Source organism: Prionailurus bengalensis, chromosome A2 (assembly GCF_016509475.1).
Source record: "Prionailurus bengalensis isolate Pbe53 chromosome A2, Fcat_Pben_1.1_paternal_pri, whole genome shotgun sequence".
Lineage (NCBI taxonomy): Eukaryota > Metazoa > Chordata > Mammalia > Carnivora > Felidae > Prionailurus > Prionailurus bengalensis.
Window position 1 is genome coordinate 69,787,182 of NC_057348.1, and position 21,624 is coordinate 69,808,805.

The 21,624-nt window shown below is 41.1% G+C and overlaps 1 protein-coding gene and 1 pseudogene across 4 annotated transcripts in view; both read right to left on the reverse strand.

Moving 5' to 3' along the window:
• Window positions 1–21,624, reverse strand: part of BLVRA (biliverdin reductase A) — a 64,890-nt gene that overhangs the window by 32,742 nt on the left and 10,524 nt on the right. The window contains exons 1-3 of one of the 4 annotated variants that reach the window (XM_043588494.1): window positions 20,453–20,516; window positions 15,301–15,437; window positions 14,313–14,345 (exon numbers count right to left, since the gene is read on the reverse strand). In XM_043588494.1, coding sequence (XP_043444429.1) covers window positions 14,313–14,324 — 12 coding nt within the window. In that variant the 5' untranslated portion in view covers window positions 14,325–14,345; window positions 15,301–15,437; window positions 20,453–20,516. Of the gene's footprint in view, window positions 1–14,312; window positions 14,346–15,300; window positions 15,438–20,452; window positions 20,675–21,624 lie in introns of those variants that run through there. The other 3 variants (XM_043588495.1, XM_043588492.1, XM_043588496.1) reach the window with 3 other exon arrangements.
• Window positions 1,907–13,439, reverse strand: LOC122486516 (annotated as a pseudogene).

Here is a 21,624-nt window from a genome sequence, read left to right on the forward strand (position 1 = left end):
ACCATGAAAACTTAAGTTAGCTGTAGATTTTTTTGTAGATACCCTTTATCATGATGTGAATATTTCCTTCTATTCATATTTTTGCTGTTTTTTAAAACTATAAATGTTTTTTATGGTTTTTTAAACTAAAAACAGTTTAATCAAATTCCTTTTCTGATCTATTGAGATGATCATATAATTTTTTTTCTTCTTAAAGTCTATTGATCTGATGATGCCTTTCATTCCTAGGATAAACATCACTTGGCCACCATATATTATCCTTTTTATTTATTGATGATTCTATTCACTAAAATCTTATTAAGAGTGTTTGCATTTATGCTCATGAGAGTTACTGGTCCGTAATTTTCTTGTAATGTAAAATGATTTCTAGAATAATTGATTTTATAAAAGTATTATCTTTTATATTGCCTTTATAAGATATTTTATACCATTGTTGATTCCACTGAAGAGCTATCTTTTCTTTAAGGTACTAACTCCAATAGATGATACATGCTCTTAAAATAGGTGTCCCTTACCCAACAAAATTAAGATCACTGCTAAGTTTCTTGGTTTATGGCTAGACAAGAAGCTAGTAGCACATTTAAACTCAGTAACATTCTTCATTAATAACTGTGAGATCATCCATTTAAAACTTTCAGAATAATTCATAGAAAGTATATTAAATTACACACTGAATGGTACACACGCTGAACTACTAACCATAGATATTTATACACAAAGCAGCTCTTTTAAGAAATAAGACTCGGGGAGCCTGGGTGGCTCAGTCAGTTAAGCGTCCGACTTCGGCTCAGGTCATGATCTCGCGGTCCGTGAGTTTGAGCCCCGCGTCGGGCTCTGTGCTGACCGCTCAGAGCCTGGAGCCTGTTTCAGATTCTGTGTCTCCCTCTCTCTCTGCCCCTCCCCCGTTCATGCTCTGTCTCTCTCTGTCTCAAAAATAAACATTAAAAAAAAAAAAAAAAGAAAGAAGACTCATAGGGGCACCTGGGTTGTTCAGTTGGTTAAGCATCCAGCTCTTGGTTTCGGTTCATGTCATGATCTCATGCTTCAGGAGTTCAAGCCTCCATTGGGCTCTGTACTGACACTGTAGAGCCTGCTTGGGATTCTCTCTCACTCTCTTTCTCTTTCTCTCTGCCCCTCCCCTCCTCGTGCTGTCTCTGTCTCTCTCAAAAATAAATAAGTAAACTTAAAACAAAAAATAAGATTCATAAATATGTCTGTCTTGGTATAATATATATAATTGAGATGAATAAAGTTTGGAAGATCAATGTTGTTACACTATGTTCTGTTAGCATCTTTAAAAGTCACACAATTAGCAATCCATTTGTGTTTATGGTATTCATATATATAAGCTTATATTTAAAAAAAAACCTCTGTACATAATAAAAAGGTTATATATTTAATTATATATAACATGTATGTGTGTTTACACACACACACACACATATATACTACACTATTATTTAAAACACTTTCCTAAAGTCAAACCCTCCTCTTCAGCTGCAATAACTTCTCATGCTTAACTGCTGACATCTGGTAGCCCCTCTGGTATTAGGTACAGAACGCAGTGATAAAAGACCAAGCAAAAGCCATTAACCAAGGTCTTTTTTTTTTTTTTTAACATTTATTTATTATTGAGAGACAGAGAGACACAGAGCGTGAGCAAGGGAGGGGAAGAGAGGGGGAGACACAGAACCCAAAGTAGGCTCCAGGCTCTGAGCTGCCAGCACAGAGCCTGACGTGGGGCTCAAACTCACAAACTGCGAGAGCATGACCTGAGCCCATGTCGGTCAGTTAACCAACTGAGCCACCCAGGCAGCCCTCGAGGTCTTTAAATTGATGGTCATCTTCATCTGCACCTTCACAGCCCTCACCATTAAGCCCATCATCCATACAATGATCTACTTTTTCATGTTTGTTTCCCATCACTGTTAACTGTGGCAATGTTACAGGGAGCCTGTTGCTGACCTCTTTCTTGCCTAACAGGAAATCATCCAACTTGCTGTACATAAACTAGTAACATGACTTCCGTTGCCATGATAAACTGAAAAAAGGAAGAAAAGAAATATACTGTGCTGAAGGGAACTGCAGCTTATGAAAACATGTACCTCCAATCTAGCCAGTGTCAACTGACATTTTCATTTAGCACTGACCCTCCCTGTGCATTCATTTGAACATCCTCCTTTGGATCCATTTTCTTTAACCACTAGATTTGGAGCTGGTGAGATTACTCCCCAGGAACATGTGCCAAATGTAGAGGCTGTGAAGCAGTAGGCTGAGCTGGGTTGGCATTTGATGTGGCCTGAGCTGAAACTACTGTTCGATATTGCACATAATACTAATGAGCATACGTATTTGTCATCGTAACACTTGCAGGGGGGCTAAAAGCAGGATACACTGGGAATCTAGGTGGAATAGTTTGCCCGAGAAACTAGCTATCTCCATTTCTTTACATTACACGTGGGAACTGGTAACTCTATATAGGGTCCATTTGTGCTTGTAGAAGCATGCACTGTCTCAATCCTTCTAAAGTACTGGAAGCTCTAAACAAGGTTTCTTTCTTTCTTTCTTTCTTTCTTTCTTTCTTTTCTTTTCTTTTCTTTCTTTCCTTTTTTTTTAACACACTCCCTCAAAAAACACATACTGTATTATTCCATTTATACAAAAGTCTGGGCAGTGCAAAGTAATCTATACTGACAGAAGGCAGATTAGAGATCACTTGCCTAGTTGACAGATGGTGAGGAGGGATGAAGAGAGAAATTACAAAGGAAAATGAAGAAGCTTCTGCAGGTGATGCATAACCCCATTACCTAGATTGCTAGGATGTATTCACAGATGTATACATACATCAAAACTTATCAAACTGCACGGTGAATATGTGCAGTGTATTATATATCAAGTATACCTCAATAAAGGTGTTTTTTAAAAGGATTATCTAATATCTTAAGACATGCTTCTCAAAGTTTCCCACCAAAGTTTTATTCTATACAATAAAAGGAATAAAAGCTTAGGGGTCTGGGAATATAACCCACAGCCACAAAAACTAAGCTTCTTTAAGTCTCAAGCTATATCTTAAAAATCTGTACGTATATTGGGGCTCAGTCAGTTAAGCATCTGACTCTTGATTTTGGCTCAGGTCATGTTTTCATGGTTCATGAGTTCGAGCACTGCATTAGGCTCTGAGCTGACAATGCAGAGCCTGCTTGGAATTCTCTCTCCCCCTCTCCCTCTGGTCCTCCCTCTCAAAATAAATAAACTTTAAAAAATATTGTATACATGTTACTTCATAGTCCATAAATTATGTGTTTCATTAGTATAAACATAATGTTTAATATTAATTACAAGTTAAATTCTATAACATTTCCCTCCACAAATTTTCAGGTTACATAGATACCACAAGAAGATGTACTCTGTTTTCTTTGTGGCAATTGCTTACAACTAACAGAAGTATACAAAATTTTTTGCACAATTGAAAAGTCTGAATGCTTTTATTGTTTTTCTGTACTGTTTATCTTCTCTTACTCCTCTTTTTTTTCACTTATAATTATTGCAAAACTGGGGCAATAAAACGTTTGCCAGTATTAGATACCACTTTCCTCTTTTAAGGAAGTAACACTTAAGAATTCATAATATTTGTCATTTAATCAATTTGAAAGGAAAAAATACATTAGACTTTTCATTTATCCAGAAAGGGGGCACTTTTGTTTCTGAACTGAATATTCAGATATTCCAGATTGGTTACATTTCCACTAGACAATGCCTTAGGATAATTACGAACTTCAGGTTTTATTATACAGTCCCATGGCTTTTGAGAAAGGTGGAGAAAATCTGCATTGCAATGGCCCTGAACAAATCTTCCAGGCCTATAGACTCATCTGTCTGCTATTGTCTCTTGAGTATTTATTGAACATGCAACACATGATTCTGATTACTTGAGTTTGCCTTTTCGTGATGAACTATTTGTAATTTTATGATGCTTTATAGGTAGGTGGTTTTATTTTTGAGAGAGATGGAGAGAGAGAGAGCACCAGCAGAGGAGGGGCAGAGAGATAGTAAGAGAGAGAGAATCTGAAGCAAGCCAGCACAGATTTCACAAACCATGAGATCATGACCTGAGCCGAAATAAAGAGTAAGATGCTCAACTGAGCCACCTAGGCAACCCTAGGTAAGTGGTTTCAAATAAATACATATGTCACTTACTCTAGAATAAATAAATAATTGAAAATTACTTTTTGGAATGGTACAGAGTTGAACTCATCTAAGCAAGTTCGACCATGGTCAGGTTGATCATAGCTTGCCTACACTGTCTTAATCCATCTGAGGAAAAATAGGCAGCTCTAAACATAGGTTTCTAACTGGATGATGGAGAGGTTGATCTTGAGTTGTTTGAACTGGAATTGTTGCTGATGCCAACACTTCATGATTTTCTCTATTGGTACTGTGTTTTGGAAACTGACAGGAGTTCACTAAGTACACAAATGATAAACTATATGACACTCATTTTGTTTTCAGATGTCTTTCAGCTGCAAATGACCAGAAAGGAGTCTGCCCAAGCACACCAATCTCTGACCCTTTGTCAAATTTATTATCTCACAATTACCATGGGGTAGGTCCTCTGCTCAGAGTCTCAAGGCTGCAGTTAGGAGTTGACCACATTATGTTCTCATCCATAACAGCTCAGGGTTCTCTTCCAAGCTCCTATGACTGCCAAGAGAATTCAGTTCCGTACAGTTGTAGGACAGAGTCCCTTAAGTCCTAGAAGCCACCATCAGTTCCCTGACAAATGTCCCTCTCCATAGGCGTGCCCATCATAGCAACCTGTGTCTTCAATCCAGCAGAATTTCTCTCAGTAGAAACATTTTTTGGTTAAAAACGATTCAACTTATTTAATAGGTATAGTTGGAATATACATACATTAAAGTTGCCCATTGTTTTTCTTTTAGATTAAGACACTTGATAAACTCAGTTTATTATGAATCTTCATTTTGGAAAACATGCTCAATTATTGATTATTAATTATTATTATTATTATTACTATTAAGACTTTTTCCAAGAGTGTCTGGGTGGCTCACTTGGTTAAGCATCTGACTTTTGATCTCAGCTCAGGTCATCATCTCATGGTTTGTGAGATCGAGCCCCATGTCAGGCTCTGTACTAACAGTGCAGAGCCTGCTTGAGATTCTCCCTCCCCCTCTCTCACTGCCCTTCCCTATCAGCTCTCTCTCAAAATAAATAAACTTAAAAAAAAAAAAAAAACTTTTTCCAGAAGACAGTGGAGTAGTAGACACTGGGCATGTCTTGTCCCTCAAACACAGCTACAACATCGAAACATCTGGAACACCTAGGAAACAGATCTAAGGATTAACAGAACATTCTGCATAATTTGAGGGAAAGAATGTGGCAGGTATGTGGTGTGGAGAGGTGAACTAGGGGAGAGAAGAGCCATGCTGTCGTGGAGGGGCAGGAGCTGTTTTCATGGAGCTATTTCATGGAGAAGAGAAAGAGAGAGGGGGAGATAAGGCACTGCATTGGGATCATGCAAGAAAAGTACTCCCCCTGCAAATAGGTAGAGAGAAAGAAAGGCAGAAAAAATGAAAACACGAGCAGGGGACTACACAAGAAAACTGTTTCCCAAAACCATTGATGGGGAAAAAAGAGAGGGTTTCAATACTGCCAATTATTTGCAAACAGTGGAGCTCAGGCTGAAATTTTGGAACTCATGCTCCAATAAGGAAGCAGGGCAGAGCCCCGGGAGCAGGCAGCACAGTCTGAGGATCCCCTAGGTTTCATAGGGAGAAGTGGCTCCACTGCTAGGAGTGCATTCAGTAGAGGTGATACAGCCTCTCCATGAGCAAAAGACCCGGTGGGTGTCATAGAACTGCCTGTTCACTGGTATAGGAACAAAGACACAGGCTGAAGGCAGCAAACCCTGGTACAGGCTGTGTGTTGTGATTTTACCATAAACTCTGAGCTGTTGCCACTGCACGGTCACATTAACATTTTCTGGAACAAGCAAGTGCTGGCCAGAGCATGGCAAGAACCTCCCCCAGAGGATCAACGTGGACATGAGCCACAGGTGTCTCCGCAGTGTGGGGTTTTTGAAACACAGTGGCAACTGAGATAAAACTCTGGAGGGAGGCACCACCGGGCAGGTGGACAGCTTGGAAACAGACAGTGTGAATCTCACTTCTGATATTTGTTAACTTCTGGCTTTTCTTTTTCCAAAGCCACGTTAAAGGTTTATAAATTCTAATGACCTCAAAAAGTTTTTGCTTTCCCTGATTTTCCCAATTGTTTTTGTTTGTTTCCTATTACATAGATTTCTCTTGTTATTTTTGTTACTTCAAATTTTCTGCTTATTTTGAATTTAACATGCTTTCTTCTTTTTAGTTTGAGGATAAGAGTTTAGGTCCCTGATTTGAAACCCCTTTTTTTCTTTTTTTTTCCCCCCCAAAAATAAGCATTTAGTCCTATAAATTTCTCTGGGATGACAATGCTTTAGCTGCATCCCACAAATTGTAAAATGCCACACTTTCATTTTTATTCAGTTTATTGTCTAATCTCCTTTTTGATTAATTCTTTGGCCATGGATTATTTGGAAATGTGTTATTTGGATTACAAATGTTTACAGATTTTCCAGATATTTTTCTATTATGGATCTCTCATTCGGTTGCATTGCAGTCACAAAACATCCTTTAAGTGAGAAAGAAAGAAAGAAAGAAAGAAAGAAAGAAAGAAAGAAAGAAAGAAAAAAGAAAAAATTATTTAAATGATCTGAATCATCAAAAAAATTTTGAAACACACTTTATGATCCAGAATACGGCCTATCCTGGTAAATGTTTTCGGCACATTTGAAAAGAATGTATATTCTACAGTTGTTGGGTGGACCTTTCCATAATACCTTCTGTTATTAGATATATAAATGTTTAGGTTGGTTATGTCTTTTTGATTAATGGACTCCTTCATCATTCTGAAATGACCATTTTTTTCCAGTTAATACTTCTGCCCTTAAATTTATTTTGTCTGATACTAACAATCCACTTCTGGTTTCCACTGATTAGTGTTAGCATAGTACTTTTTTCCCCCAATCTTTTATCTTTAACCTTTGTGTGTTTTTATATCTAAAGTGAGTTTCTTTAAGCAGCATATAGTCAGGTCTTGTTCAATCTAACAGTTTCTGCCTTTCAGTGAAGTGTTTAGACAATTTACATTATAATCATTGAGATGGTTAGGTTTAAACCAACACTTTATTGTTTGTCTTCTATTTGTCCAATCTATTCTGTCCCTCTTTTTCTGCCTTCTTTTAGATTAATACAGTATTTCTTATGATTCCATTTTACCTCATTTATTGGCTATAGCTGCAACTTCTCTTTAGTGGTTATTTAAAGGCTTTTATATTATACATATTTTACTTATCACAGCTACCTGAAAACAATATACCATTTCACATATAAGACTCTTACAATATTATACTTCCATCTCCTCTCTCCCAAACTTTATACTACCATTTTTACACAATGTACTTCTAATTTTTTATTTTCTTAATGTTTTTATTTATTTTTGAGAGAAAGAGACACAGAGCGAGTGCCCCAATGTACTTCTACTTTTGATTAAACTCCACAAGGTATCAGTTAGGAACAGATCTTAAAAAAAAGAAATCATTCTAAGTGTTCTTAGCATAAAGTTGTAAGAAATTAGAGGGTGGGAACTAGCAGAAGACAGAGGAAAGGGCAATAGAGAGGAGCAGAAAGAGAAGATGCACACAGGTTATGAGGAGGTTGAAGGTAACAGAAAGGAGCCAGTAAGGGTGGGCAATGGATTTCTAGCAACCAGGATATCTAAAATTCCATTTTCAGTTGTTTGCTTTACTTTATCTTGAACCTTTGGGTAAATGCCACTACAGTAGAGGAAAAGGAGCAGATTCAAGACAGCAGAAAAAGGACACACATACAGGACAGCAAAGTGACTCAAAAATTCAGAGCCAAATCATAGTCATGGAATGAACTTGCTCCCTCTTTTGGAGTCAGACTGGGGTCTGGAGCTCCAGATCTGATCACAGCATTTGAAGGAAGTTAGGATTAAGAGAACATGCTCTGCTAACTTAGAAAAAACTTGTTTTCAGATGAAAAAGGTAAGAGAAAATGTAAAATAATTTTAGAGAAACCTCGAGAGGTGAGACATGGGGACACGTGCTGAACTACCACTCTGGGAGGGGGGGAAGGAGATTCCAAATAATCAGGGACAACAATCTAATGTTTTTCATCCACTGTTCACAAGGATCAAAAAGTTTGACAGCACATTGGTGGGTGTGGAAAAAGAGGTAATAGTCATACACTGCAAGTGGGAGAGAAAAATGGGCAAATTTGTGGAGAGCAACTTGGAAATACTTATGCAAATTCTCTGTGCTCCAATAAATCCATTTCTAAAAATGCATCCTATAGAGATACACAATGAGATGATTTAGGTTTATTGCAACCTTATTTGTAATAGCAAAAGATCGAAAATAACATGTGTACTGTATTATATATTATATTATATATTATAATAGCAGGCTGGTTCTGTACATTTGGTATGCTCTTAAAATGGAATATTACAGGGGCATCTGGGTGACTCAGTTGGTTAAGCAGCCAACTTTGGCTCAGGTCATGACTTCGCAGTCCATGAGTTCGAGCCCCGCATCGGGCCTTTGCTGACAGCTCAGAGCCTGGAACTGCTTCGGATTCTGTGTCTTCCTGTCTCTCTGCCCCTCTCCCACTCATGCTCTGTCTCTCTTGCTCTCAAAAATAAACATACATTAAAAAAAACTTAATGAAATATTACACTGCTATAGAAAAGAACAAGGAAGTTCTTTTTGTATTTAAAGGGATTGATCTCCAAGATAGATTGCTAGGTGAGAATAGCAAAAAACAGATCAGTGTTAAGTTGTGTGCTATAGTTTGTACAAAAAAGAAGGAGCCATATGGAGAGAAAAAAAATATTTGTTGTATATGTTTAGAATCTCTCTGAAAGAAAGATTCCAGGAACACAAAGTTACCTGGGAGCATGAGAAACAGAACAGCTGGGAGGGAAGAGAATTTTTTTCTAAAGCCTTTAAAATTTTGAATCAACTGAATATATTAGTTACCTAAAATAAAAACACTTAAAATACATACAAATATCTAAGGGATGCTCCAAGTAGATAAGAACTTGACAGCTTATGGACTCTTTGGCTTACTCCCATCTCCCTTCCTGGAGTTCCCTCTATAAGGCCCAGAATCTTCTGCTGTCCCATGTTGGGGACTTTCTGCCCCTGACGGTGTCCTGTCCAATGTCCCCAATCATCTGACTCCTCACAACTGCTGTTTCCACCCATACTTTCTGGCCCAGTTGTAATCTGGTTTTCAATGCTTCTCTGCTTCATCACAGATCTGAGACCTTCTTGTTGTTAAATTCAAGGGCTTTTTCTCTACTGAATTCCCCTAGACCTCAGACCTATTTAAAATTCAAATGGACCTTCCCTCCTTTCTTGGTTTTTCTCACCTCATACTGAGGTTTTCTTTTCATACTTCACTTTCCTTCTTCACCCTGCCCCCTGGAAGTGCATAATTCCCAGCACTCAATCCTTGTCCCTCTGTTTTCCTCTCTTCCCCATATTCCCAGAGGTTGGGGGAGGGGGGAGTCCCTTCACCATGACCACTTTTATGCTAAAGACTCCAACATCCTGAGCTGTGAGCCATGCTTTCCTCCAAGTTCCAATCATAAGAAGAAATGCCAACTGGGCATTTCCAATTTCCACCTGACCATCTCATTCTGACCTGGATCATCCCGCTCTGTGCTAGATGCCAGCCATCCTCTCTACCTGACTGGCTATGCTCTGAAATTCTGGGCAAATGCCAATGGCTCTACGAATTCTATCAGGCACCCAGCTTGAAATGCTCAAAATCCTGGGAGTCATTCATGTACTCAGCAAAGTTCCTCTGAGATCCAGGGGCTTGCTGAGGCTGACAATCTTTCTCCGCCCTTCTACTCCAGCCAGATTCTGAATCACAGCAAATTTTCCTTGAAATTTTCTGTCATATGATTTCCTTCCTCTACATTTTCTCTAACCCACCCAAGTTCTGGATTGCATTACAGGATTACTGAACAGTTTCTGAGCCATCTGATCATTTGACTAAATGATGAATGACACTTGGTGAGGACAAACTAAGTATGAGGCATCATGCCAGATGCTGTGGGTATACTAAGGTGAACAAGATACACAGACAGCTATATTTGAGGTCAGAGAATGGAAAGTAACCAAAAAGTAAAGAGCAATGAGAATCAAGGAGAGGGAGATACCATTTCTAGAGAGAAAGCCCTGAGAAACTTTTCATGCAACAGTAACAACATTTGAACTGGATGGACAGGATTAGCTAAATATACACAAGAAGAAAGACATTCATGGAGTCAGAGACATCAGGGCTTGCATCACCATTAGGCCCCCAATACCCTGTGACTTGAGCAATTTACTTAACCCTCATTTTCCTCATCTACAAAACTGAGACAATAATAGCATCTTGCTCCTAGGTGTCTTGTTAGGATTAAACAGATGCACATCAAGGGATACTGTGCAACAGATTAACTATATGTTTTATCTTGAAAATGTAGTGCTGAGTAGAAAAAAAAGAAAGAGAACTAGATATAAACTGTAACATAATACAATTACTAAAATTAAAAGTGTATTACACAGTGGTTGCCAGGGGTTAGGGGTGGGAAGGCTGTGACAAACAAAGGAGCAACAACAGAAAGGAATATTTTGGAGTAAGGGTCTAAATCTTGATTGTGGTAATTCACAGAACTGTACACCAAAAAAAATTAAAAAGCTAATCTCACCAAATGTAAATGTGAAGGGTATTTATACAAAGACAGTGACATATAGTTTCCTAAATACATGAAAACAAGAAGACAATCATTGAATACATTAGAACAGCTGTCTTTGAGGGTGAGAATGGGGATGAAGACCAAAAGGAATGAGAACATACATACAAGAGAGGAGCCTTGCACAGACCAACAAAGACAACATGTCACAAACAGAGGCTGAGAAGTCTGTTCTATGCCTAAGGTCTCCTCCTCTGCCCCTCAAAAGACCTAGAAGAGGGTAAGAAAAGGAGGGGACAGTGGGGCACCTGGGTGGCTCAGTCAGTCAAGTGTCCAACCTCAGCTCAGGTCATGACCTCAGGGTTCGTGAGTTTGAGCCCCGCCTTGAGCTCTCTGCTGTTAACATAGAGCCCACTTCGGATCATCTGTCCCCTTCTCTCTGACCCTCCCCCACCTGTGTGCATGTGCTCACTCTCTTTCAAAAATAAGTAAACATTTAAAAAAATGGAAAGGAGAATAAGTACAGAAGTGAGGAAGTGATAAGGAGGCAGAAAGTCAAGCAAGAAAAGGGCAGATGTGAAAGATATTATGGTCTCACTTCTCAGCAAATTCCATGAGTACAAGTACCACATCTGTATTTTTTCCAATTACAGGCATAAAGCCAAGTGTAGAGTCTGGTACAATGTACTGTTTCATAAATTTTAGATCAAAATAAAGAAAAGAGCAGGATTTACAGGATGGAGTGTGGGAAAGGAGTTAGGAGGATGTCAGGCTTCTAGGCCATGGAAATGGACAGCACTAGTGCCCTTCCGTACAGGGTCCCATTAAGAGAAGCTTACATGGGTCAGGTGAAAAACAGCAGGTCCAGCTTGGGTGATACTGAGCTGGGAGTGCCTGTGGCACCTCTCAATGAAGATGAGCAATCCAGGCTTCCAGATAGATGGATTTGACGTTGAGGAGTAGGATCTGGTTGAACAGATCCATCTGGGGCATTCCTAAATCTGATCAATAAAATCTGTGGGACTGGATGAGCAGCCCAGAACAATGGTAGGGTGAGAAGTGTCCTGGGAAATGCAAAGTTTTAAGAAGCAGGCAGAAGAGAAGCCTAAGAAAAAGTATGAGAAGAAGTGAGCAGAGAGATGGGAAGAAATCCTGAGATATCATGGGAACATTGCAAGAACATTGCCGATAGTGTCAAATGCCTCAAGAAGAAAGTTTCCACAAAATTTGGCAATATGAGCTACTGGTGACTTTCAGCTGTAAAGTTCTGGTGGAACAGTGAGAACCATGTCAGACTGCAATGAGACTAACATAAAAGGAAAGCGAGGAAGTGGTCACAGACGCTGAACCATGAGTGTTTAAGGCAGAAGAGAAGGGAAGATAGTTAAAGGGAATCCAAGGTCTAGGAATGTTTTCAAAGGTTGACAGGAAAAGGCCACTGTTGGTGGGCCAGGCATTTTAGGCTTAATATTAATGCAAAGTTCCTACTTTTTCTTCAGGACTCCTAAGACCATAAGAATTTAAGTGAGTCACAGGGGGTTTCACAATAAGGGGTCAGAGGCACCAGAAAGTGGTTAAGAGAAGTCAGCCCTGAAGTGAGGAAGGCCAGGGGATCAGGCAGTAGGGAGACTTACTTTTGACTTTTATAATTTTGTAGCTTTTGAGTTTTGTACTAGGTGTTTGTATTGACGTTACTACAAAAATAATTTTTAAAAATTATTATTTACGATGAATTTCTGTATAATGGTAAGAAAGAAGCCCGACTGCAGCAGGTTGAGAATGACTTGGGAGAGAGGAATAAAATGGAGAAATTACCCATGGACATCTCTTTCAAGCCTCCCTTTGAAAGAGATTGAGAACAGTAAGATTACAGTAGCTTGACAAGATGTCATGTGTTATTTTATTCTGAAGAAAGTAAAAACTAAGGCATTTTGAAATATTAATGAGAACGAATTAGTAGAAATGAGGTTAATAATGCAGGTGGTAAGGGAGATAACTAGGGAAGCCATAAGAGGTCTGAAGAGGCAGCAGAATTTGCAATTCAGAGTATGGACAGGGGTCTCATGGGACAATAGAAATGTCTTGGACTAGATGCTATAGGTTCCCTTTTTTCTTTCTATATCCAGCCAAAGCATGGGGTGGGGAACTGCTTGAGGGCAGGCCTGACTAGTCTAAGCTAATTGGCAAAATCTTGGTTCCTCTAACCCAATAATTAGTCCAGGAGTGGGCATGTGACATAATTCTTAATAAAACCTAAGGAGGCATTTGGTAGGACTTCAAAAAAAAAAAAAAAAAGAAGTTCCTACTTTTCTGGGAGAGCCACAGGAAGTTATCTCTTTCTCCTGCTCAAAGTGAATGAGGAAGCATGTAGCCCCAACGGGTTAACTGGCAGCCATCCCATAACCATAAGGGGAACCATCTCTAGGATAAAGCTAACACTTGGATAAGAAGCAGAGCAGTGAAACGATCCTGGATCCTCAAGATTGCCGAGTCACCAGATCAACCAGCCCTGAAGCCTGCCCTCCATTTGGACTTCCAAGATAAAAAAACACATGAAGTTGGATTTTCCTATGCTCACAGCCTGGAGCTCTCTCACTGACAGACATCCCTTCCACTGTGAGAAGAGCAGTAAGACAAATGGGAAGGTAGGAATTGAGAGAGATGATGTCTGATGGTTCTAATTTTTCTCTGTAAGGTAAAAGGTGGTCCAGATGCTAACAGTAAGGAGAGAGCAGGGAAGGGTGAGAAGACTGGACCTGGCCATCCAGGGCAATGGGAAAGGGGGCCTCCTGCAGCTACATGGGGGCCAGGCTGGCAGTGCTGAGTACCCACTTGAGGGTTTAGAGATAGCTGCAAGCTGTAAACAGCATGAAGCTATACCACTCACCTCAGACCACTGTCCTGGGTTTGGATTGGTGGATCAACAGGACAAGAGGAAAAGAAAAGTTAGGGACATCAGACCAAGAGTGGTTGAAGAGATGGACCCCACAATTCAGTGGCTTGGAAAGGAGTAAAGACAGGAAGAAGCTGGTTAGTCAGGAAAAAGAACAAAACAGCCAAGTGACTAGACATCTCACCAGATCAAAGAACAGGGACAGTGGAATGGAGAACCCCCAGGAGACAATGCAGAGAGTAAGTGTCCCCCAGAATAACACAAAGCAGGGCTCTAGGCCCAGCATCCCAACGCCGCCCCACTGTCCACTCCATGCCTAGCTCTTGACTATTGTTTCAGGATTAACTGCAATAGATAAATTCTAATCTAACTGAGGCTGGACAGACACAGATAAGAACTCAGAAGAGCCTAATTCCTCCTATATCACCCAGAGCCATGTGCACGTGGGCAGGTTGGAGGAGAAATGTTTTCAAGTTTGTGCAGATGTTTCTGAAAGCTCTCTAGGGAGACAAGACACTCTGTGAAAGAGAAATGAGGAATACTGCAAGAAAAGCATTCCTTAAACTGGTCCTTTTAAAGAACTTACCTCTGCATTCATCTTGGTCCCTTCCTTCAGTGGCTGTGAAGACAAAAGCAGAGGTCAGGACTCAGATGACACTTGCCCCACACTCCAGGCAGACACTCCCCGCTGCCACCCCACTCTCTCCCACACTACTTACTGTCCACTGGCCCTATCTTCCCCAAATGCCTCCACCACCTTGAGCCCTCCAGTAAGGGGACCCAGGCCAGTGTCTGATTCTGAGGCTGCTGGTGGTGGACTCCCCTGGGATGTCATGCCCGTGATGTTTCTCTGAAGAAGGACATTTCCAACCCCCAGGCACACCTCCTATACTAGATGAGGGACTGTAAACACAATGCCATGTGTACTTAAAAGAATAATGCTTGTCCCAAAGCTAGTGCTTGGAGAGGATAGCTTCGGGTCTGCCTTTCTTTTATGGAGACAAGCAGTGCAGCAGGAAATACATACTTCTTTTTTTTTCCTCCCAGCTGACTTTCTAAAGGATTAAATTTATTACGAACAAACAGTTTGATAGGCTAATCTGAACCTGCAGCATTAAGGAGGAGGAAGGAAGGAACAAACAAGTCATCAGGAGTCGGAAGAAATGGGGAAGGAAAAAGGGAAGGGAAGGATAAACAGGAGAGAGAAGGAAAAGAAATAAAAAACTAGTACAGAATAATAGTGGCTCCAAACTTTAATGTACTCCAAGGACTGCTTGTTGAAAATGCATATTTCTGGGTTCTACCCCCAGTGTCTGACTCAGGAAGTCTACAGGGGAAGGGAGGCTAAAAATCGGGTATTTTCAACAGTCATCCAAGAGATCATGCACACATGGTCAGACAGCCACACTTGGAGAAACACTAGAACAGAGAGGCCTATAAAACTTAACTTTTTCATTTGTTTTTCAGAGCTGTTAGAATTGCCACTTTATTTCAACTAAGACTTGGGCAGGCAATGGCAGGGTGACTGGGTAACCAGAAATGACAAAGAGCTAAAGCCTCTCTAGCCCCTCTACCTGCGTGGGATGTCCAGGACGCCAATGCAGATGACTGCTCAGAGCTGGAGGAGAAGGAGGGCTCTCCAAGTCCTCTGGGAAGAAAAGGCCATGGTAGCCTCAATCCTTGGACCCATCCCTGAATTTGATCTTGTCCTCTTTCAAAATATAGAAAGAGTTGAGCACAGTGATGATAGCCATGAATAAGAACAATGAAATAATAACATCAATTATTTGAAAAAACAAAAACAGGGGTGCCTGGGTGGCTCAGTTGGTTAAGTGTCTGACTTCTGCTCAGGTCATGATCTCTCGGTTGGAGTTCAAGCCCCGCATCGGGCTCTGTGCTGACAGCTTGGAGCCTGGAGCCTGCTTCAATTCTACGTCTCCCTCTCTCTCTGCCCTCCCCCCACTAGCTCGAGCGCGTTCTCTCTCAAAAATAAACATTAAAAAAATTAAAAAAACAAAAACAAAAACACTTGACTCCTGACAATCCTATGAACACCTGGGAGGTCACCTAGGCTGTGTGTTGAAAATAACCCATTTTCAGTAATTCCCCTCCCTTCTCTCTTCTCATTCCTCCTGTTTTGAGATCGGGTCTCATGACCCAACCTAGCCTGCACACATGCAATCTTTCCTTTAATAATCTGGAGGTTTCATGTTTCCTGAAAAAATATGAAAAAGGGAACTGCTAGAAGACAAACCCTAAAAAGCAGGAAGTGACAAAGTGGGTAAGCTTTCTTCTCAGATCTTGGGAGTCAGTATAGGTGTGATATCTTGTGCATAAAATATCTCAGAGGTATGACTAACACACTGATAGCAAAGTCAGGGAAAAAAGCCAAAACTAAGGCAAGGATGTGTGTTAAGCAACAGTCTTGACCACAGGGACTCCCCAGAGAACACACTTGGTTGCCCTCCCCTGCATAGATGCCCTATCCTAAACTCTATTGTGCTTTACTTATGTTCTTAACAACTTTAGTCTAAGCCTGCTTAGAGCTTACATGTGAGTGGAAAAGTCAGATAACAAAACGCAAAAATATGAGGATAATAACAGTTGTGAGCTTACTTGTGTCAACTACTTTATATTCACACTAACCCATAAAACCCTTGACAAAAAGGCCAACACTAACTCCATTTTACAGATGAGATACCTGAAGTGCAGGGTGGGTAAAAGCGTTTGGTCTTTCACAGTCAAGGCACTGTGGCACTGCACTGTAATTTTCAGACTTTCTGGTTCTAGAGCCAAATTCCAGAGTGCTCCGGAGAACTTTACAGATCCTGCCAGACAGCTATTATGACAAACAGGAGAATGAGTGTTTGCCCTGCTTCAGTCATGGGCTAGCCAAGCAGCCATGTCCAAACAGATTCATCATAGGTTGTGTGGCTGGACTTCATCTCTAAGGTCTGTTCCAGCTCTAAAATGTTCTGATTTCCACAAAAGGAAATTCAGATAACTCTTAAAATAGGTGGAACAATGCTCAACCTCAGTCAGTCATGATCACAGAATACAAATTATTATTTCACAATTATTTCTGATGCTCTATCAGACTGTCAGAGATCAAAATGTTTGCCACAGTGCAGTGGTCAAAGTGTGGGGAATAGACTCTCTGACAATATCAGGGGGACTACAGATGGGTATCATCTCCATAGTGGGCAGCTTAGCAATGTCTATTACAAATCTAAATTCAGGCAACCTCTGACATAGCCATTCCACTGCTTCCAATTTGTCTCCAATCCCCAAATCATATTCAAGAGAAATTAAACTGCCCTAAGTCCTTTGTCTTCATAGAAACATTGCTACTACTTGCTCCTCACATGAGAACTTCCAGGAAAGTTTTCCTATAAAAAATGTCTACAAAACATTGTTAATAAACTAGACTGCTTCCCCAAAGAATCTGGGAAAGCAAAACAAAAGAAAACAAACAAAAAATGATTTGGAGAAATGCACAGGTGAGATCTGGCTCTGCCTTTCCACATCTTCCCTGCTCATCACACAGCTCTCTCTTCCTCCCCACTGTCTTGCCAAGACTAGTTAAGGTTTGAAAAGAACCCAGGGAGAATTTTATTCTATATTTTAATATATTCTTAAATATCTAAGACCTGATCCTATAACAAGAAGATTTAGGTTTGCTAGTTTATTTCAAGGGTTTAATATTTAAATGGTCCAACTTAAGTTGGGCCAAAAAAACTTAAGTTTTTGACTTTTAGTATTATATTTAGAAATACTTATAGACATTCTTTTTCCTTGATTTTTAATTCTTTTATACTTTTATATTTTAATCAATCTAAATAGTATTGTGGTGATGGCATAAGACTCTAACTATACTTTTCCCCCAAATAGTTGAGTTGTTCCCAAATCATTAATTGAATATTTCATCCTTTCCCCCAATGACTCATACATAACTTTTTATGAACACAGTTATTCTTTTTTTCACTTCCTCTACTGTGTCACTGACCTTTATTCCCATGCCTATAATATATTGTTTACATAACTGTGGCTTAACAATGTTTTGCTATCTGGCAGTTCAAGTTCTCTCATTAACTTGTAGAGTATTCCTATCTAGTCTTGCCTGTTTGGACTTACAGATTAATTTTAGAATATCTTTATCAAGTTAAAAACACAAAAAAACAAAAAACAATTTCACTGGGATTGTGCCTATCATTGCATCAAACGTATAAATTAAATTAATGTGAATTAATAGGTTTTCTCATCGAGAAATATATGGTATGCCTGTCTAGGAGCAGGCACTTTAAGAAAAATTACAAAACAGAAGAATCTTGAGTTAGTTCCTGAATTACCACATAATAACAAATGATAGTTCAGGCTGCAGTGGTTCACTAGAAAGATAAAGAAAAAAGGCAACACTTTTGCATAAAAGACCTTCTTAAACCAATTTAAATTAGGTTTCTCCTTTCCCCTACTGTGGCAGGTCTACTAACTAAACAGAGGTGGAGTTTGAGCTTTGACCCCAAAATATGAGGCACTGAGGTACACACAGACAAGTTATCCCTCTGGGGGATAAGAGCCTGCCTGTGACTCAAGAGCCCAGAATTCTACACCTGGCATGGGCACCCACTACCACTCCGACCAAGGCCAACGTACATGGCCTCTTACTGCCTTGGTTTCTCCACCACAAGAAAGGAAAGGGGGCAGATGAACTTTACACAAACTTAGATGATCTCTACGCTCTCTTTCAGTGCTGACATGCTATAATTCTAACCCACTTCACTTCTATTTTTTCTTCTCCTCTGGCCTTAGCTTCCTCAGTGTTTGTCTTGGTTAACTGGAGGTTATTAGCTTCTCTCCTGGTTCTCTCATGGGCAGAACTGTACACAAGTAAACTGGGACAAGGCTTGGGTTATCAGAACCAGGGAAGCTTTCTTGAACACTCCCTCTACACCTAAGCCACTCTCTTCCCAATCCCACCTTCTTGCCCCTCCTGCTCAATGTTCCTCCTATTCCTCATCACCATTTCAAAACGTTGTACCTTTTCTTTAAAGTGATCTTGATAGGGGCGCCTGGGTGGCGCAGTCGGTTAAGCGTCCGACTTCAGCCAGGTCACGATCTCGCGGTCCGTGAGTTCGAGCCCCACGTCAGGCTCAGGGCTGATGGCTCAGAGCCTGGAGCCTGTTTCCGATTCTGTGTCTCCCTCTCTCTCTCTGCCCCTCCCCCGTTCATGCTCTGTCTCTCTCTGTCCCAAAAATAAATAAACGTTGAAAAAAAATAAAAAAATAAATAAAAAAATAAAGTGATCTTGATATAATAAGAGAGAAAGGAGATAGCAGAAGTCAAAATACTTTTAAGGAATAAACGTCTACTGTATTGAAACTTGTAAGGATACATCCATTTTTTTTTTAAATGACTTATTAATTCAAATTGCAAGCAATGTGCAACTCAGTTTCAAAATCGGGTTGAGATCAGGACATTCTGGGCCGATACATGTTGTTAGACACTGATCCCCCAGCAAGATCTGAACCTTGACTCCCTCTTACTGAAAGACTAGTTCTTTCTGTAGGAGGAAACCATTAACTACTGAAGAGCTGACCACAGCACAACTGAGGAGTGGGGGTGGACAAAGGAACACAGAGCTTCCACACAGGCAAAACGTGTAGGAGTAACTTTTTGTTTTTAATATTTTAAAAAGTCCTTACATACACAAAACAAAATGGTGGTTGCCAGAGGGAAGGTGGGAAGAAGTCTCTAGCATGCTTTACTACCAAATGACTAGAACTGTGTAACTGAAGTTAACCGTCCTAGGATACTCAGCCCGCAAAACAATATAGACCTGCCTGTGCTATAAGGTAGCCACTTGACACGTACAGCTATGTAAATGTTAAATATAGGCCATTTCCATTACCACAGAAAGTTCTATTGGACAGCACTGACCTACTCTCTTTTTCACCCAGACTTATTTTGTTCTTACATCGTCTCTGTCCCCAGTATCTTAGTCATTTACTTTTTATATTTATGTGTTACTATTCTACGTGATGTTGTCGTAAACTACGTTAATTTATTTGTCAAACAATTCAGGGTATCAGTACTTCGAAATATATCTGTGTATATATTTAACCCTGTTGCTGCTGAGAGCTCAGCCTTAGTTTTTTAGAGCGCACTTAATTCACGTAACCCTCACAGGGGTCTGTGAAATACCTGATACTTCCCAGTTTCCCAAGAGGAAAGTGTGGCGAGGAGAAGCTACGGGGCTTGCGCAGGATTCGTACCCGAGGAGCTAACCCTAACCCTAACCCTAACCCTAACCCGCACATCTCCTGTGGGCCGAGCTGTCTCCCCCACGTTGGAGCTGCCTCGACAGAACCACTGGCTCAGCCTCAGTCCCCTAGGCTACACCGTAGATGTACGCAGCACCAGTCTACGTAAAAACCGAAACCATAAACTCTTCTTAGATAAAAAACAGATTTTTTAAACACTCTTGCATTTTGGAGGAAGCCCCTTCCCGAGGGAGCTCGTCGCGATCACCAAGCCTCCGGACTGCTACCTTCCCTCTGGGCCCAGCGGAGCGAGATAGGAGGCGCTGAGGCTGCGCCTGCGGTTTGGGGCTTGGGCCCGAGACCGCAGGGCCGGCGCCGGCCTCCGGGGGGCCGCGCTCTCCAAGCTCCTAACCCGAAGGCATTATCAAAGCTGCCCGCGACCCCCACTCCGCGACGGGAGCCTTACCTGCCGCGGGGCACAAAGCTCGGATTCTGCGCGCAGCCGCCTTGCTGCCACCTGACCGCACTGCTGTAGGAGGCGGGAGCCGGGCTCGGATTGGCCGCGGCGCCGGAGGACGCGAGGGCGCGCGGGGGCGAGGGGGTGGGGGGAGAGCAAATGGGACTGGGAGGGGAGGGGCCCTGTCTCCCGCCCGCTTCTGGGAGAGCCCGGCTCTAGCGTTCCACTCCGCTAGAGGGCCGCAGGGCTGGCTGTGAACCTGAGCTGCCTCTAGCCTGCCCCTCGGACTTCTGCCTTGCTCCGCTGCGGGGCCATTGGGAGCTTGCGAACAGGAGGAGATGACCTTAGGCCGTGCTCGGGACCTGCGAGGCCTGAGGGGGAAAGGGGTGGGGGCCTCACCGAGTGCTCTGTCCCTCTCCTTGGCCGCACCGCAACCACGTGAAACCTGCTCGGTTCTTTTTGGGCCCAGACCAAAGAGGCAGCAAAACTTTTTTTTTCTTTTTTCTTTTGGTGTTTCTTCCATTACCATCTTAATGATTTTAAGTGCACAGTTAAGCGGTGTCAAGTACGGTAACATTGTGCGATGATCACCACCATCCATCCCCTGTGTTGATCTTGTAAAACGCAAACTCTATACCCATTAAACAGTAACTCCCTTACCCCCTGCCAAAAGAACAAAAGTATATTATACTTTTTGTCTTTATTATTTGACTACTCTTATGTTCCTCCAATAAGTGGAATCGTGCAGTATATGTCTTTCAGTAACTGGTTAATTTGATTTAACATAATGTCCTCAAAGTTCATCCGTACTGTAGCATACTGCAGAATGTCTTCCCCTTTTACCACTAAACATTTAAGTCTTATCCATTCATCCATTGATGGACACTTGAGCTGCTTCCACAGTTTAGTTGTTGTGAATAATCTTGCTATGAAAAGTGGTGTACAAATACCTGAGACCCTGCTTTCGGTTCTTTTATATAAAGTACATACCCAGAAGTGGAACTATCAGATCATATGGTAATCCTATTTTAAATTATTTGAGGAACCACCATACCGGTTTCCATAATGACTAAACATTTTTACATTCCCACCAATAACGCACAAGGGTTCCAATTTCTCCACATCCTTGCAAACACACATTTTTCTGTTTTCTTGATGGTAACCATCCTAATGGGTATGAA